Here is a 17,587-nt window from a genome sequence, read left to right as displayed (position 1 = left end):
CTTAGTCATGTCTGCTTCTCTTTGCACAAATGATGCTTGTGCACGTGCTGCTTCTGCTTTTGCACGTGCTCTGGCTGTAATGGCACTGGCTGAGGACAACTGACGTGAGGTGTTGGAGCATTGTGATAGTGTTTCAAGTGTCTCCATCCTGCTGACCGCAGCTGCAATGGCAGAAGAATGCTGTGTATTTCTGTGAAGAGCCACTTTTCTGTAGGTCACCCGTCAGGCGTCTGTCTTTTCACTATTCTGCTCTTACTGGAACGTAGACATGACTGCTAGCCTGGCAGATAGCTAAACAGGTTCCTTAATAAACACCCAGGAGACAGCAGGTGGTTTAGGATGTTTACTGTCGGAAGCACTGTGAAACTGAAATACAGGCATAAAAACACATATTCACAATTATAATGTGTTTGTCTCTTGCTCTCACACCAACAAACACTAAATCCTCATTCATTAGCAATCACAATCAACAAGCAATTAGCATGAATGCTAAGCTAACATTGAAAATCCCGTAGACAAGGTAGCACGATTAGAATCGCCATGCTTTAAGTTTCAGCCGTTCCAAATGACCATCACAGGTGTGAAGAAGGTAAGAACCTAAATCACAAATCACTGATTACTTACACACACACGTGTTCTTTGGGGTACTGCAGAGAAGACGAACAGAGGAGAAGGAACAACAGTTGTGCTTGCAAAGCTGTTTCAGTACAAATCAAGCTGCGGCAAGTCTATATGGAAAAACAGTTTGGTGCAGACAACACTGAGGGGCAGCACACGCTGGTTCATCCTTTAGTTTCATTACATACAAATACAAAATACACAAACCCAAAAAAAACATGCTATTCGTTAAAAAAGAATTTAAGTTACAATAATAAATGCATTATAAGGTGGGGTGATGTTTGGCTACTTCCTGTTGGAATTAGCGGTCCCAATGACGCAGTTGTTCACCTGGAACAGAGTAAAACAAAGCAGTGAAAATACAGTCGGTGCTAAACACCTGACCTCCAGCTACACCCCAAGAGAGGCTGCGCTACACTGATAACCATTTGCTACGGGGGGAATGAAGACAAACGTGCTGGTGTGTTTGTGTAGGCGCTTTTGAGTAGTTTTCACTTTTAAATGCTTGGTTTGTGGAGGATCTGAGGTGTGGATTTAGGACATCCCCCAGCAGTCTGAACCCTACAGCAGTAAATATCACAATCCTGATTTCTTTTCTGTTCAAAGTGCATCCTTAACACTGGAGGGACAGTGCAACGAGAAACAAAACACAACCCTTTTTCAACATTAACTTCAGGGTTTTACACTTTTGGAAATGTGAGATGTTTTTCACGAGGAGCTGCAGTCGTAGTAAAAAAGCCAACACCATGACAACAGCACTACAACCTGTTTACTTCCATTAAGCTTAATTCACCTGCTCCCCGACACGGTTGTGTAAAGACAAGTAAGGCAGAACATCAGGTGGGGAGAGGAGATGTTAGTGAAACATGTGGCCACTGACCTTGCACGCGAACCTCAAAGAGTTCAGCGTCTCTCCAAAGTTGTCCGGCTCTGGAGCGATGTTCACGAACATGAGGCTGCAGAGGAACACACGTGTTGTAAAAACACAAACAAACCAAGCAGAAGAACACCTGTTGAAGCAGCCGCCGCCTGTATCTTCCCACCAGATCCATCATGTCATCATGAAGACCACTCATCATAAATCCACCATGTCATCATAAAGACCACTACTAGTACTACTTTCGGCTGCTCCCATTAGGGGTCGCCACAGCGGACCATCCGCTGTGTCATCATAAAGACCACTCATCATAAATCCATCATGTCATCATGAAGACCACTCAGCAGTGTCTTATTGTCCACAGAACTTGCTCAGAGGACTGGCGTGGAGGGAATGTACAAGTCTATTTTCTTCTGACACAGAACACCATGGTGCATACACTTCTTTTTCCTCCCCAATTATACTTGGCCAATTACCCTATTTTCCGACCCGCCCCGGTCTCTGCTCCACCCCCTCTGCTGATCCGGGGAGGGCTGCAGACTACCACATGTCTCATCTGATAAATGTGGAGTCGCCAGCCACTTCTTTTCACCTGCCAGTGAGGAGTTTCACCAGGGGGACGTAGCACGTGGGAGGATCAGCTATTCCCTGCAGTTCCCCCTCCCCCTCGAACAGGTGCCCCAACTGACCAGAGGAGGTGCTAGTGCAGCGACCAGGACACATACCTAAATCCAGCTTCCCACCCGCAGACACGGCAAATTGTGTCTGTAGGTATGCCCGACCAAGCCGGAGGTAACACGGGGATTCGAATCAGCGATCTCCGTGTTGGTAGGCAATGGAATAGACCGCCATGCCAGCTGGATGCCGCATACACTTCTTGTAACAAACATCTGGTGTCATACACTGAACTCACGTTTTGCTGTTTCCCCCCAGGCAGCCCTGCAGCAGGTAGGTCAGCTTGGAGTTCCTGTATGGAACATAACTCTCCTGGAACACAAACACACACAGGTTTGAGTCTCACCACTAAACCATCATGTCAGCCTGTAACCAAACACATCTGAGGGGTTTGGAGTTGTGGGAAACCAAAGCCAACCACAGTCTGGAAATAATGTGAAACTAGGAAGCAGTCAGGTGAAGCCCAGACCAGTGTTATGGAGACGGTAGGCTCAGTTAGGATGACTGTCACACTGCCTCACAAACAGATGACAATAACTGAATATCATGGAGACATGTTGTAGCAGTAGTGAGGGTTGTAGTAATGCATCCATGGTAAATGCATCAGGCAGGCTGCTTTGTGGTCATGTAAATGTAAAGCAAAACCACTTAAACTAGATTGTACCCTGTGAGAAAACCAGTCAGCTCTCCCCGTCCTGAAAAGGTGACCAACTCTCTCACTTAAACTCAAAGAACATTCAGTACAGTTCCACAACCTCTAGAAACTCACACTCACACACACACACACACAGAGCACCTTACATACACCACACACTTTTTATTATTATTATTAGTGCTTTTTTGTTTTGTTTTGTTGTTGTTTCTTACTTTTGTTGCTGTAGTGTTGAGGGGCTGAAACACTTGTATAATGAGGTGTAACAAATAAAGGCTCTTGAATCTTGTTGACTCACCTTGTTGGCCAGGGCGGTGATGACGATGCCCAGGTGAGACAGGGAGCCGTTGATGGCCGTCATCTCTTTGAAACGCTCCCCCTGAGACTGGCTCTTCACCATGCGCTCACTGCCGGCCAGGTCCACCAGGCACAGAGAGGCTGTTACACACACACAAACACACAAATGACTCAAGCGCCACTTGTAGCACACACTGGCAGCACCAGCGGACATCCATCAAATAAGATAAGATAGGTGCCCCCCCCTTGCTCACCGCCCCCCCTCGCTTGCCCCCCCATATATAGCGTTTTTTCCGAAACCATCAATGGCGTTAAAAGTACTCAACTAATGAGGAGCGAAATATCAACACAGATACAAGAAAATTTTTAATACATTGCAGTACAGGCTAGGGATGGGCAAACGATCAAATTTCCTTGATCGATCATCGTGAAAATTAACGATCAATTATCGATTAATTGTTAATTACTTTTAATGAAAAAAAATGCCTATGGCAGAAATACCAAAGAAGGCGTGTTTTTCCGCAATTAAATCTTTATTCATCAAAGGAGTTAACTTATAATACAACCACAATGCTTTTAAACAAGGTAGTTAAAGTTTAACTGTTTAATTGTAAAAAACCGGCGTATCACAGTCCGTCACCACGCATAAAAAAGGCAGCCACGAGCCCGGCCGAGTCAAATCTCTCCACTAATTAAAGAGCTAATGCTGTTGCACTTTTAAACACTATTGAGCCTCTTTGAGAAACAATTCCCCACAATATAAATTATAAGTAGGCTATGTATAAAATATGCAAATTAAAAAATAAAATAAAAACATTAGGCCTACTTAGCGCTGACAGTTTTTCACAAAATGTAACTTTGAACGACTCCAATAGGCCTCCAGCTGAGAGAGAGAAAATAAAATAAACAACAGTTACTCACATAAAGGATAACTGTGCACAGTCCACTCTTAACAAAGTCAAATAATTCCAGCCTACTGGTTTTTGTTCAGCGAGATGAACATGTTGACATGCTCAGGGGTGAGACGCGAACACAGCCTAGTGACGTGACGTCAGTCCAGCCACTGAAAACACTCTCTCGCTCCGAAGGGACCGAAGTTGCGGGGATGCAGAGGTATTTTCACGCTAACTTCACCAGCCTGGGGAACCTCCCTCCATTCACTTTCCACCAGTCTGTGGGGTTGCAATTCAGGGGTGGGGGAGTCTCCCTCAGAAAGTTCTGAACTTCTACTTCGATGCCAGTGTCGCGTGGAGTGGAGTACTGCTCCCCGAAAAGTAGTGCCATGGCAGACGCCGGCGCGGTGGCTGTGGCTCCGGTGGCTGCACTAGCCACACTTCGCTTTATGCGCTTCATGTTGAAGGCTATTTTTCCAATATGGTAGCCGGTTGGTACTAGCTCAGTTTTCGGTCTCCAGATGTAAAAATTGCACCCCCGCCTGGTTAAGAGGTCTCATTACTGCAAGGCAGTGAAATTCATTCTTTCAACATTGCTGCCACGGAGTGAAATTCATTAATTCAACCTCTATGTGATATGGACGTTGATCGATAAAAAATCCATGTGATCGACTAATTTCCTAACGATCAATTATCAATTAATCATGCCCATCCCTAGTACAGGCCTATTTCATGTGACGTGCACTCATCAGATTAACAGCTGATGAGTGCGCGTCACACGAAACAGGCCTGTACTGCAATGCATTAAACATTTTTTCTGTATCTGTGTTGATATTTATAACCATATATATATATATCATATCTCAGCCATTGAAAGAAAATAACCTGCTTACTGAGGTATATAGCTCAGTAAGCAGGTTATTTTCTTTCAATGGCTGAGATATGGTAGAGCAAAGTTTCTTAGCCTCTGTGGAGTGATAAATTTGGCTTCTCTGTGGTCAAAAAGGGATGGTTTGATAGCAAGCTCATTCTACATTGGACAATTCTACACAAGATTGCCCCCAAAATAGTATTTCTGAGCCAGAAATGGTGGCTGTTTTGGAAAAGTGGCAACCATCTTGAGTTTTGCATGGCTAATGGGCTTTTTCAAAAGAACAATCCCCTAGGAGTATCTGTCCCAGTTTTAGTACTTCTTTCTACTTGTGAAAGCTTTTCCTGCAGAAATGCCATTAGCTGCTACACTATGTAGGGGGATTCTTGTTCGTGCCATCATCTAGGCCTTCAGTTGTACAGAAAATGGCACTGGGCCAGTGGTAGTATGAGTGACATGCTCCACCCTCTACATGCTACATGACACTATGCTGAAAGCGGTCACTTACACTTGCACTTGATGTCCCTGCCGGCGTGCTCGCCCTCTATGTCCAGCTTGAAGACCGAGTGGGAGCGAGAAGAGCAGTCGTTGAGGTTGGTCTGTCCTGTAGAACGGTTCTTCTTTGCCAAGTCAATCAAGGCAAACACCTATGAGACAGAGAAAGAGAGACATGTGAGAGAGACAGAAAAATGTGAAGGGACTTTTGATTATGGTTTAGAGTGAGATGAAATAAATCTGTTGAACTGCTCAGCCCTGACAGAACCGCTGAGGTGTGTCTGTACCTGGTCCTCAGAGGTGACCTTCTTGTAGTTGATGTTGGTGACCGTCACCTCGTTATTGGTTGACTTGCGCATATCCAGCTCCGGCCTCTTGCTGGCCATGCCAGTGTACAGAAGGTCTCGCAGGGTCTCATTGTAAATCTCCAGAAAGCTCACCGTGAAGGAGAACTAAGATGGAACAAATAGAGAGGCTCAGGTAAGAGTTATAAGGGTCTGAACCCACTTATCGCCAAAACACACTGCATCACAGAGTACACTTCTCCAAATCCACACTATCCAACACATAGCCCAATGTCAGTGACAGTTGTGGCAGGTGTCATGCCTCCGCATGTGACCTCTCTCATATGTTTGTTCATTGCCCCAAACTGCAACCCAGCGGGCATTCAGTCTTTAAAACTCTTCCTGATGTCCTGGGAATGGGCCTGTAGCCATGCCCCTCTATAGCCACCTTTGCCCCTCTATGGCCATCTTTGGCATCCCCACAGATTTGTTCTCATTAAATTGTAAACAAGCGGACATTGTGGCTTTCACAACCCCGTTAGCCCGTGGCAGAGCTGTTCTGAACTGGAAGTCTGCACTCCCTCCCTCCTTCTCCTCTTGGCTTAAAGATGTGATGTTCTTTCTCAAGTTGGCGAAAATCAAATATTCTTTGACGGGGTTAAAATGATAAATCACCACAAAATGTCCACTCTTTATATTGTTCTTTAATGCCCTGCAGAGGCTTCCTATGGATGAGGGGCTGTAATTTGAGATGTTCCTAGACACCTGAGTCATCTTACCATCACTGACGACACGCTAACAACATGCAGTCCAACCATTTTGCCAACTTGCCAATTTTATTTTATTTATTTGTCTCTCATACTGTCAATTTACTGTTGTTTTGTCGTTGTCTTATTGTATTGTACATTTTATGTTGCTGCTGTTAAAGGTTGTGGGAGGGTGGTGGGTGGGGTTATATTGGTAATGACCTGTAACTATCACAAAATCTGAATAAAAAAATATATTAAAAAAAAACCCACATTGCATGTGTCTAAACACGTGGTTGTATGGCTGTGTACTGGCAAGCATTTGACTATACAATTTGATATCATGACACAAGTGATTCACATTATTGTGATACATTATGATTCCACAAACATGGGTGTTTTTCAATATTTTGTGAGTTTTAGAAAAATATCATTAAAAAAAAACACTTAAATGTGCGTAAAATCAGAGTAATCACAGCTACAGCTAGTCTGACACTGAAAACACCTTCGTTGTGGTGGTTCAGAGCAGTGCTGTTACAATACAATGTAAGCTATGCAATGGGGGTGCTGTTGCAATACTGCTACCTAGTGGTCAGAGAGGTAAGCTACACAATGGTTCTGTGGCCACGTCTCTGTATACATTCTTAAGTATTGATACCGTGTTGTTGAAAATCAGTGAAACAATGTGGAGGATAGTATTGCGACAGTCAACTGTATGGACATGTTCTCACACCACTACTGAATACATGACTGCATGCTGGGTGTAGCTGTGTGCTACAGTACACATATAGCCTAAGGTCTGGGGTTTTCTTTCTTTTTTTTCTTTTGATATACTTTACTGATCCCTGTAGGGAAATCCATTCTCTGCATGTAACCCATCCTAGCTGTGTAGCTAGCAGCAGTGGGCAGCCGCCGTGCAGCGCCCGGGGACCAACTCCAGTTCGTCTCGCCATGCCTCCGTCAGGGGGACAGACAGGAGTATTAACCCTAACATGCATGTCTTTTTGATAGTGGGGGAAACTGGAGCACCGAGAGAAAACCCATCGCAGACATGGAGAGAACATGCAAACTCCACAGAGGACGACCTGGGATGACCCCCAAGGTTGGACAACCCTGGGGTTGGAACCCAGGACCTTCTTGCTGTGAGTTGACAGTGCTAACCACTGTGCCACCCATGCCGTCTTGTTTGGTTCCAATGTCCCCATGTCAAGTGTGTCAGCACTTACTGTGCTACCTTATAATTTACTTGTGCTTTACTTGAGCTCATACTTCAGTACATATAATCTGGTCAACGTCTGCTCACTGACCTCCCAGCCTTGCTCCCTCAGCGTCTTGGAAGCCCTGAAGACCTGCTGCACAGCTCGGGGAATGACCCCCCCGGTCTCCTCCAGGTCTCCTCCTTCCATGGTGTAGGTCTTGCCGCTCCCTGTCTGGCCATAGGCAAAGCAGCAAACATTGTAGCCGTCTAGCGCCGACTGCACCAGCAGTGAGATCTCCTCAAAGACCTGAGAGCACAGTGCGGGAGATGGACACCTGTCACACTGACCGTTATCAGGAAGAACTGATGGATTCCTAAAAATCAGATTCTGAAAAATGCCATCTTGGATGTTTCAAACGAGGGAAAGTTGCTAGTGATTTAAATGCAGCTTCTCCCCATTTTGCTCTGAAATACCTCCGCACACCCTCAGATAGATAGAGAATGTGAGGTGATTTCATAATTTGCAATTAAGACACCGACACTCCGCTTCTTAGAGATGTACAATTTGATTTGCTCAAGGACAGCTGTACAGGATACATGAATGTTGATGCTGAAGACTCAAACATGCAGCCTCCTGTTTAAAGGACTTGTCTCTCAAACACCAATTCTCTATACAAGCTGTAAATGCAGCAACAGAAACACAAAACATAGTGTAACAGATAGCAGGGTGAAGGTCACCTTGCATTAACATGCAAGCATGACAAGAGTATTTGTTCATCGTGGCAACAGGAAAATCATCCCTTATCGAGTTTGCTCACACTTTCAATTAACAATTAAAAGAAAAAAATCTACACCCTGAAATGAGTGAAAAGGGTGCATCAACACTAATTGATAGGTGAACAATTGATAGGTCTTCTCTGTTTTCTCCATCAACACTGATGCATATGATTGACACTTCAGTCATTCATATGTTTACACTCAACCTGATAGCTTCGTAGGCTATTTTCATATTTTAACCTACAAGCCTACAGAGCCATAGGCTACTGTTGGTCTGTCATAGCTGTTGTGGTAGTGGGGTATGGATTAGCCTCGGCTGTAAGTGAAGAGAGAGGGGGCGTGGCTCGCAGGAGAGCAGACCCAATAGTGAGGCTGATTAGTGATCAGCCTCAGGCGTACCAAACTAAAAAACTGCCCTTTATATTCAGCAGTGAAGCTGGTCCTGGAGTCCTGGACCTGACACCGACAGGCATGATCACACACAGGGTGATACAGCGAAATGACACGGGAGACCGGAGAAGGGGCCAGACAGCAGAGGCTCCAGAATTGTTGAGCACCGCCCATATATCACACACAGGGTGATACAGCGAAACCACATGGCGGCACAGAGAAGGAGCCAGACAGCAGAGGTTCCAGCACTGTTGAGCACTGCCTGTCCACCGTGCAGACGAATAGACTTTGAACTTTGTAAATGGACATGTAATAAAGAAACCTGTGTGTCGCCAAGCCGTGTCTGTCCGCCATCTACCACGCCCTCCTGCGGCACAAAAGAGTTACCACAGCTATAAAAAATGTTACCATGTCCTTGTTTTTTTGCAGTAGTCTCCATTTTAGGAAGCCTGCTGTTAAATACATTGCTCAACTTGCCGATTCTGTGTGACATGGACAGTACCAGTTGTAAATAGAACAGAATTTATCCAAGAACTTGCTAATCTGTCAGACATTCAGGTACTAGCCCTGACCGAAACCTGGATACGTCCAGAAAACACGTCCACACCAGCCGCACTTTCTGTTGACTCTGCTTTCTCACACATCCCGTTCTGTTGGGCGTGGAGGCGGTACAGGTGTCATCATTTCCAAAGACTGGATATTCACTAAGCTTTGTCCGCAAAGTAACAACTTCCCCTTTAAATACCATGCAAGCATGATTACTGCTGCTATTAAGCTATTTGTGGTTGTCATATACCGCCCCACCAGGGTAACAAAGTAACGGGGAGTGCAGAAGAGAGGTGGAGAAGAGTGTCAGGAGTGATGTGTGACAGAAGGGTACCAGCAAGAGTTAAAGGGAAGGTTTACAAGATGGTAGTGAGACCAGCTATGTTGTATGGTTTGGAGACAGTGGCACTGATGAAAAGACAGGAGGAGGAGCTGGAGGTGGCAGAGATGAAGATGATAAGATTTTCATTGGGAGTGATGAAGAAGGACAGGATTAGGAAGGAGTATATTAGAGGGACAGTGTTGTGGTTTCACCGCCCCGAGCTGCCTCGCTGGCGTGTTCGAGCCACTCCTCCAGCTCGGGCGCACCGGGAACATCCGAGCGCTCGGTTCGCGCTCTGAGGAGATGAGCGCTGCACTGCACCAGGTGTTTGCCAACATCTATCAGGCACACCTGCGGCAATCAGGCAGCCCTCTACAAGAAGTCTCCCAGAACGCCTCTCTGTGCTTCGACGTACTGAACCCTGCAGTAAAAGCTCTGACAAGCCTATTCCAGTGATTCCTAGTAACCCTTTTCTCGTGTCTATTCCCACGCTGTTGTTTTGTTTCTCCCAGTGTCTAACTCCTGTGTTCCTGTTTTTCGTCTCACTGTATTTGTTTCCCTCAAGACCCTCCCTCCGTGACTTCCACGGCTCCACGCGTCTCCCTCGCTCCTCGTCACCAGTATCCACCTGTATCACGGACTCAGACTTCCTCGGACAACCCCTCGCTCAATGGATTTGGACTTTGGTAGCCAGGCGCACACACATCGTCACAACACCCCGCCAAACATATTTCCATTATTACACGTAGGTAAGATTTTGCAAGTTAGACACCAGCTTTCATCACACACACGTAGTATAGCACACATCTCACAAACAGACTCCGCTATCCGCACCATACATTCCCCCCACCTTAGATCCGCTGGTTATTATTTTGTGGCAGTTTGTTTATTTTATCCTGCATTAAAATTGCCTTCGGGTTTCTCAGTACTCTGTGTCCGTCTGCCTTTGGGTTTTAGCTACACTGGTCTCTGGTCTTCATTCGAGAGCCGTAACAGAACGTTGAAGCCAGAATGAGCCAGAGCAAACCCAAAGGGCAGGCGGTTGCTCAGACAGCTATAGCCCCTTAGCCCCACAACCCTATATCTCTTGAGGCAGTGGTAAAGGACCACAGCACTCAACTCCATTCAGAGCTTCGCACTGCCGTCTACCAGATCACTGGAGATCAGAGGGTTCCAGACTAACTCACATTCCTCGGCGAGCACCCTTGCATCACTTTCCGCGCAGATCGCTGCTCTGACAGTGGCAGTGTCCAAGATCAGCAATCATCCTGCTCTCACCTCAGTCTCTGGCCCCAGCCCAGCTCCAGCTCCCAGTCCCTCCGAGCCTCCCTCCGGTCAACCGTATCATGATTCCCATGTTGAGCCTAATCTCCCCTGTTCTGAAGCCTTCAGTGGGGAGTTCGAGCAGTGCAGAGGTTTCATCGGTCAGTGTCAGCTCCTGTTCAAACACCAGCCAGCCAGGTATAGGACAGGGGAGGCTAAGGTAGCCCTGGTGATAGCCCCGTTAACTGGCAGAGCTCTCAGTTGGGCTATGGCGGCGGTTGGTCATGACGAACCGTTCTCCACCGACTATGACGCCTTCCGCCGCGAATTCCGTTTAGTGTTCAATTGCCCAGCAGACGGGGAAGACGCAGCTAGCTGCCTCCATTCTATCCCGCAGGGAGCTAGGTCAGTGGCAGACTACACCCCCGAGGTTAGGATACTGGCAGCTAACAGTGGCTGGGGCGACACAGCGCTTAAGAGCGCGTACAGGAGGGGGCTCAGCGATTCCATCAAGGATCTCATTGTTAAAGATCCTCTTTCAATGTTGTATTGTGTAAACTGCGTGAACACAACATCCATTGCACGCTGTCCGTCTTGGGAGAGAGATCCTCCTCTGTTGCTCTCTAGGCCTGCAACTAACGATTATTTTGGTAGTCGACTAATCTGTCGATTATTTTTTCGATTAGTCGACTAATCTAACGATTATTTCTTTCACACCCTCCACCTCTGCTTCCTGAGGGCGCGGATCCTCTTCCGGGCTCCAGTGCATGTTTTACCTCACATGCTTAAGTCTGCACACCTGTGAATGTCGCCCTGTGTCTCTGTCTTAACATAACACGATCCCATAGCGAATTAAAATAATGACTCATGAAACATTTGAATTTGGAACTTGTTTTGGAGCTACTTGTTTAATCAAATGCATCATCAATCATAATGAAAACTAAATAAATACATTAAATAATACAAATGAAAGTCAATGCATTATCAATCATAATAAAAACAAAGTAAATAAATTAAACAATGCAAATTAAAGTGCAAGTCAAAACGTAAAGATAATGTGCAAATAATGTTTTAAAAGTAACTCAAAATAGCAGCCTCAGCCCCAGCACCGCGGTTCTGATGGGGCTGTTAACCTGGTCCAGGAGGGGGACGTGGATCCACTCACTAGGCTCCACCATCTCCAACAGGAGGGGAGGATGAGTCAGATCAGACAGACTTGTAGGTCTTTTGTTTGCTGTGTGTGAGTGAGAGGAGCTGTGTGTGTGTATATGTGTGTCTTACTCTGATCTCATGCAGTTCATAAACGCTTTAAATTGCAGTGCAGGAACGTGAGCATGTCGACGTGCTCTGGAGTGAGGCTGGCTCTCTTCTTTGAGGCGATGTTCCCAGCTGCTGAGAAGAGACACTCAGAGGGAGTAGAAGTAGCTGGAATACACAAAAACGATTTGGCTTGTGATGCAAGGGTTGGATACTTTGCCTCATTCAATTTCCACCAAGACAGGGGACTTTCTGTCTTTGAGAGGGGCTGCTCTCCGAAGTACATCAGCACTTCATTACTGATCGCTTGGTTGCGTGCATCCTTTTCATCATTGGTCTCACTGTCACTGTCTGTTGAGTCACATCCAAGCAGTGAATCGAGAGCTGAAACAGACCTATTTGGAGTTCCCTCAGCTGAGTCTGTGGCATCCTTGTCAGCTGATGCTGCTGTGGCTTCTTCATTCCCACTGGTGTGCTGGTTATTAAAAGTACTCCCATCCTTGGACTGTAGGGCCAGAGCTTGTACTTTATTCTGAACAGTAAACCTCTCCTCTGGTGTCAGGAATTTCAGTTTTCGAAATCGTGGGTCTAGTGCAGCTGCAATGATCTGTTTGCTTGGGTCATCATCTGTGATGGTGACCTCTCTTGACCAGCGTGCAGTGGTCTCCTCTGAAGCAGCCGCCTGGAAGGCCTGCACAGGAGCTGTATTATAGGCAGTGTGGGTGGACTTCAAAAGCCCTCTGACTAGTGGAGGCAGGGCGGAGACTGTCACATAGCTTTCACCACTCAAGTAGACAGTGGCACATTCAAAGGCCTGGAGAGCTTTGGCCAGTTCATCTAGCAGGGTCCACTGATCAGCTTTGAGGTCTAGGTATTGTTTCCCTCTCTGTGTTACTGCCGGGTCAGACAGAGTCGCAGTCAGTGGCCATCTCTGTTCCAGCATGCGAGTCACCATATAATAGGTGCTGTTCCACCTGGTAGAGACATCTTGGACAAGTTTGTGTTCCGGGGTCCCCATCTGTTTCTGCTTTGTCTTAAGCTTGCTTGAAGCCAGTTCGCTCCTTTTAAAGTGCTCGACGAGACACCTCGCTGCTCCCAGTGCTTTACTGATCTGAGGGTGTTTCAGTGCACGATTGATCACCAACTGTAAAGTGTGGCCTGCACAGCGGATAGACACCCACCCATGTTTTTCCTGCAAGATGTTTGCAGCCAGTACGACATTGGAGCCATTGTCATGAGCAACTGCCACAATCTTGCTTGGAGGGATCTCAAACCTTTCCACAGCCTGCTCAATCCATGCAGCAATGTTGGGTCCAGTGTGCCGTTCTTCGAGTGGCATGGTTGTAAGGCAGAAGCTAGTGAGCTCCCAGTCATCACTTATAAAGTGACAGGTGATGCCAAGATATGCCTCTGTCGCGACACTGGTCCAGGCATCAGTTGTCAGGGCAATCTTGTTCTTGGTTGCTTTAAGAGCATCTTTAACCTTACCAAAAGTAGCTTCATACTTTCCCTCCATAAGCTTAGTAAAATGAGTTCTGGAAGGTAAGGTGTAACCTGGATGGAATGTGGTGACCATCTGCTTAAATCCCCCATCTTCAACCATGGATATTGGTCTCATGTCATTGACGAGCATGTTGAGGATGCTCTCTGTTAAGACTCCAGCCATTTGAGGGGTGCATGAGCCTCTCTTCAGGATGAACTCATCCACACGCCTTTGCTTAGTACTAAAATAGAAAGAGAACAAAACAGAAAGCTGTATTAATTATCATCACAAGTTGTAGGCTATGGTATCAGTTTATCTTAGTGTACTGCCTAATACCAATTAAACCATTTAAATGAATAAATATCTTACAACTGAATTATTGATATGCTCCAACCCAGTCTAACTAGCTAACGCTACGACAAGCTACAGCTGATTAGAGCGCACTGTGAAAGCTAGTTGACTGTCTAGGCTACAGACAGCTCACGTTAGCACCGTGTCGTGTTTTTGCAGACTGCAGATTGACTAGCTAAGTAAGATAGCTAGCTAATGTTAGATGGTGCTAACGTTCCCCGTCTCTGCAGTCTTGCCTGCGCTTTAGCCCAAAAAGTTCAATTTTTTTCAACTGAAAAAAAAGAAACCTAGAGCTCATAGCGTAAGTTACTGCAGAGTCAGTGAATGTTAGAACCCGTTAACATTTAGCTAACGTTAGCAATCTTAACTTAGCTAGTTAATACTCCAGTCTGCAAAAACACGACACTCGGTGATAAATGACGGAGCTAAACAACTCTAAGCTGTAGTGTGCTATGCTGCAAGCTTGATGCTGTTTAGCTAATGTTACATACAGCTCGTTGGTGGATACGCAGAATCCACATAACTGAAATAGCGTTCGCTTAGCAAGCATCACCCTTGTGACGTTCTGTTTTCCAACATGTAACTTAAGCTAACGTAAACATTACGATACTGTGGCTAACTAGCTAAACTTACCCATGATCCGAAGTAGCAATCATCGTGGCTCCAGGGTGCTTGCGTTTCAAATGCTCGTGCATCGCCGTAGTGCTGCTGTGGAATGCCAATTCGGCTTTGCATATTCTGCATTTAACTGACTTCTTTGGCTTGTCATCTGTGAAATACTCCCAGACTTTTGATAGTCTCGGTCTCGCTGGTTTTTGCTCTTCATTAGCCTCATTCGCTCTCCTTTCCGCCATCGTTCATACGCTTTCTTCTTCTCTTCGTCGTTCATGCAAAATGCAGTTATATCAGACGATGGAAGCGATACTGCCCCCAGCACTTCCTATAGGGCATTGCAGTTACAAATGAACATTTGTGCGGTTTTGAGTTAACGTTACTGGCTCTGATTGTTTTTATACGACGCGTCGAAGCTAAAATTCTGCGTCGACGAGTTTTTATGATCGACGTCGTCGATTATGTCGACTAATCGTTGCAGCCCCATGCTCTCCCTGAGGTTTCTTCCTATTTTTTCTCCCTTTTAAAGGTTTTTTTTTAGGGAGTTGTTACTTATCCGATGAGAGGGTCTAAGGACAGGATGTTGTGTTGCTGTTAAGCCCACTGAGGCTAATTTGTGATATTGGGCTATACAAATAAAATTGATTTAATCTGATCAGCCCTCTCCTTTCAACGAGCTCGTCAACCTCGCTGTCCAGATGGACGAATGGTTGCGGGAATGGTGTCTGGAGTGCCCTCAACGCGCCAGAGCCTCCCATAGACCTACCCCTGCCAGTACTACCAGCGGATCCCCTGTTCCAGTGTCCTGCAGCCAATCTCCGCCCTCTCAGTACTCCATGCAACCCCTGGCATCATCTGTATCCAGGTCGCAGGAGGAGCCTATGCAGTTGGGTCAGTCACAGCTTCCATTGGAGGAGCAGGAGCAGAGGACGCGTGACAGACTCTGCCTCTACTGTGGGAAGTCAGGCGACTACATCCGAGCCTGCCCGACTCGCCCAAAAGACCAGGCTCACTAGTGGGGAGTTTCCTAATGAACTTGATCATCCTGCCCCAGTCCAAAGAAGAGCACAACCGGTTGTTTCCTGCCACTCTCACCTGGGATAAGGAATCACTTTCTATCAGCGCACTGTTAGATTTAGGGGTGGACGAGTGTTTGATTGACATCTCCCTGGCCCGGCAAGCCGGCATTCCACTCGTCCCCCTCGACACTCCCCTCACAGCCCAAGTTTTAGACAGTCGTTCATTCGGTAGGATTACGCACAGCACAGCACTTTTGACCAAAGAGCGGTCCCGGCGCAGCACCAACCGGCAGGGAGTGCCAAACCCGGCCTATCAGCCTGGCCAGAGGGTGTGGCAACTGGCCCGGGACCTGCACCTCCCGACTGTCTCCTGGAAGCTGGCTCCTCACTACGTCGGTCCCTACACCATTGACCGCATCATCAACCCATCCGCAGTACATCTCCTTCTTCCTGCCTCACTCAAGATCCATCCTGTGTTTCATGTCTCTCACCTCAAACCGGTAGCCTCTAGCTCCATCTCCCCCTGTCCAAGCTCCTCCACCGCCCAGCGTCCTCGACAGCGGCGATTTGGTCTGGGACGTCAACCGACTGCTCGCCGTTCGCTGCCAGGGCTGGGGTTACCAGTAACTTGTGGACTGGGTTGGTTATGGGCCTGAGGACCGCAGCTAGGTGTCCCGATCCCACATGGCTGACACCGCCCTTCTATCGGGCCCACCCCAATGCCGTCGGACGGTCGCCCAGTGTCTCCCGTGGGGGGGGGGGGGGGTCCTGTTGTGATTTCACCTCCCCAAGCTGCCTCACTGGCACATTCAAGCCACTCCTCCGGCTCAGACACACCGGGAACATCCGAGCGCTCGGTTCGTGCCGCGCTGCACCAGGTGTTTGCCATCATCTATCAGGTACACCTGCGGCAATCAGGCAGCTCTCTACAAAAAGTCTCCCAGAATGCCTCTCTGTGCTTCAACGTACTGAACCCTGCAGTAAAAGCTCTGACAAACCTATTCCAGTAACCCTTTTCTTGAGTCTTTTCCCCTGCTGTTGTTTTGTTCGCCCAGTGTCTAACTCCTGTGTTCCTGTTTTTCGTCTCACTGTATTTGTTTCCCTCAAGACCCTCCCTCTGCGACTCCCACGGCTCCCCACATCTCCCTCGCTTCTCGTCCCCAGTGACCATCACGTCTCCCCGGACCCCCTCCAGCAATCTCCCTCCGCATCTCTCTCCCTGGATCCCTCCCTTCAGATCTGACTTCCTGTATCACGGACTCAGACTTCCTCGGACAACCCCTCGCTCAACAGATTTGGACTTTGGTAGCCAGGCGCATGCACATTGTCACAACACCCCGCCAAACATATTTCCATTATTACACGTAGGTAAGATTTTGCAAGTTAGACACCAGCTTTCATTACACACACGTAGTACAGCACACATCTCACAAACTGACTCCGCTATCCGTAACATACATTATTCCCCCCACCTTAGATCCGCCGGTTATTATTTTGTGGCAGTTTGTTTATTTTATCCTGCATTTAAATTGCCTTTGGGTTTCTCAGTACTCTGTGTCCGTCTACCTTTGTGTTTCGCTACACTGGTCTCTGGTCTTTTTGAGAGCCGTAACCGACAGCTCAGGTTGGACGGTTTGGAGACAAAGCAAGAGAGGCAAGACTGAGATGATTTGGACATGTGTGGAGGAGAGATGCTGGGTATATTGGGAGAAGGATGTTGAATATGGAGCTGCCAAGGGAGAGGAAAAGAGGAAGGCCAAAGAGGAGGTTTATGGATGTGGTGAGGTAGGACATGCAGGTGGCTGGTGTGACAGAGGGAGATGCAGAAGACAGGAGAAGACAGAAGACAGACAAGAGATGGAAATGGATGATCCGCTGTGGTGACCTCTAACGGGAGCAGCCGAAAGTGGTAGTAGTAGATATACCACCCACCAGGGTGTCAATTGGGGAACTTTGTAGTC

The 17,587-nt window shown here is 47.1% G+C and overlaps 1 protein-coding gene across 1 annotated transcript in view; it reads right to left on the bottom strand.

Annotated features, from left to right (window-relative positions):
* Nucleotides 1-903: 903 nt before the first annotated feature.
* The window catches only part of LOC130122045 (carboxy-terminal kinesin 2-like), a 38,580-nt gene continuing 21,896 nt past the window's right edge, over nucleotides 904-17,587 (bottom strand). Inside the window, exons 11-17 of the mRNA XM_056291067.1 lie at nucleotides 7,716-7,913; nucleotides 5,666-5,830; nucleotides 5,392-5,530; nucleotides 3,121-3,260; nucleotides 2,409-2,482; nucleotides 1,499-1,574; nucleotides 904-948 (exon numbers count right to left, since the gene is read on the bottom strand). Of these exons, the coding sequence (XP_056147042.1) occupies nucleotides 904-948; nucleotides 1,499-1,574; nucleotides 2,409-2,482; nucleotides 3,121-3,260; nucleotides 5,392-5,530; nucleotides 5,666-5,830; nucleotides 7,716-7,913 (837 nt within the window). The remainder of the gene's footprint in view (nucleotides 949-1,498; nucleotides 1,575-2,408; nucleotides 2,483-3,120; nucleotides 3,261-5,391; nucleotides 5,531-5,665; nucleotides 5,831-7,715; nucleotides 7,914-17,587) is intronic.

Source organism: Lampris incognitus, chromosome 12 (genome assembly GCF_029633865.1).
Source record: "Lampris incognitus isolate fLamInc1 chromosome 12, fLamInc1.hap2, whole genome shotgun sequence".
In the NCBI taxonomy this organism is placed as follows: Eukaryota; Metazoa; Chordata; class Actinopteri; order Lampriformes; family Lampridae; genus Lampris; species Lampris incognitus.
This window is presented reverse-complemented; position numbering and strand designations above follow the sequence as displayed.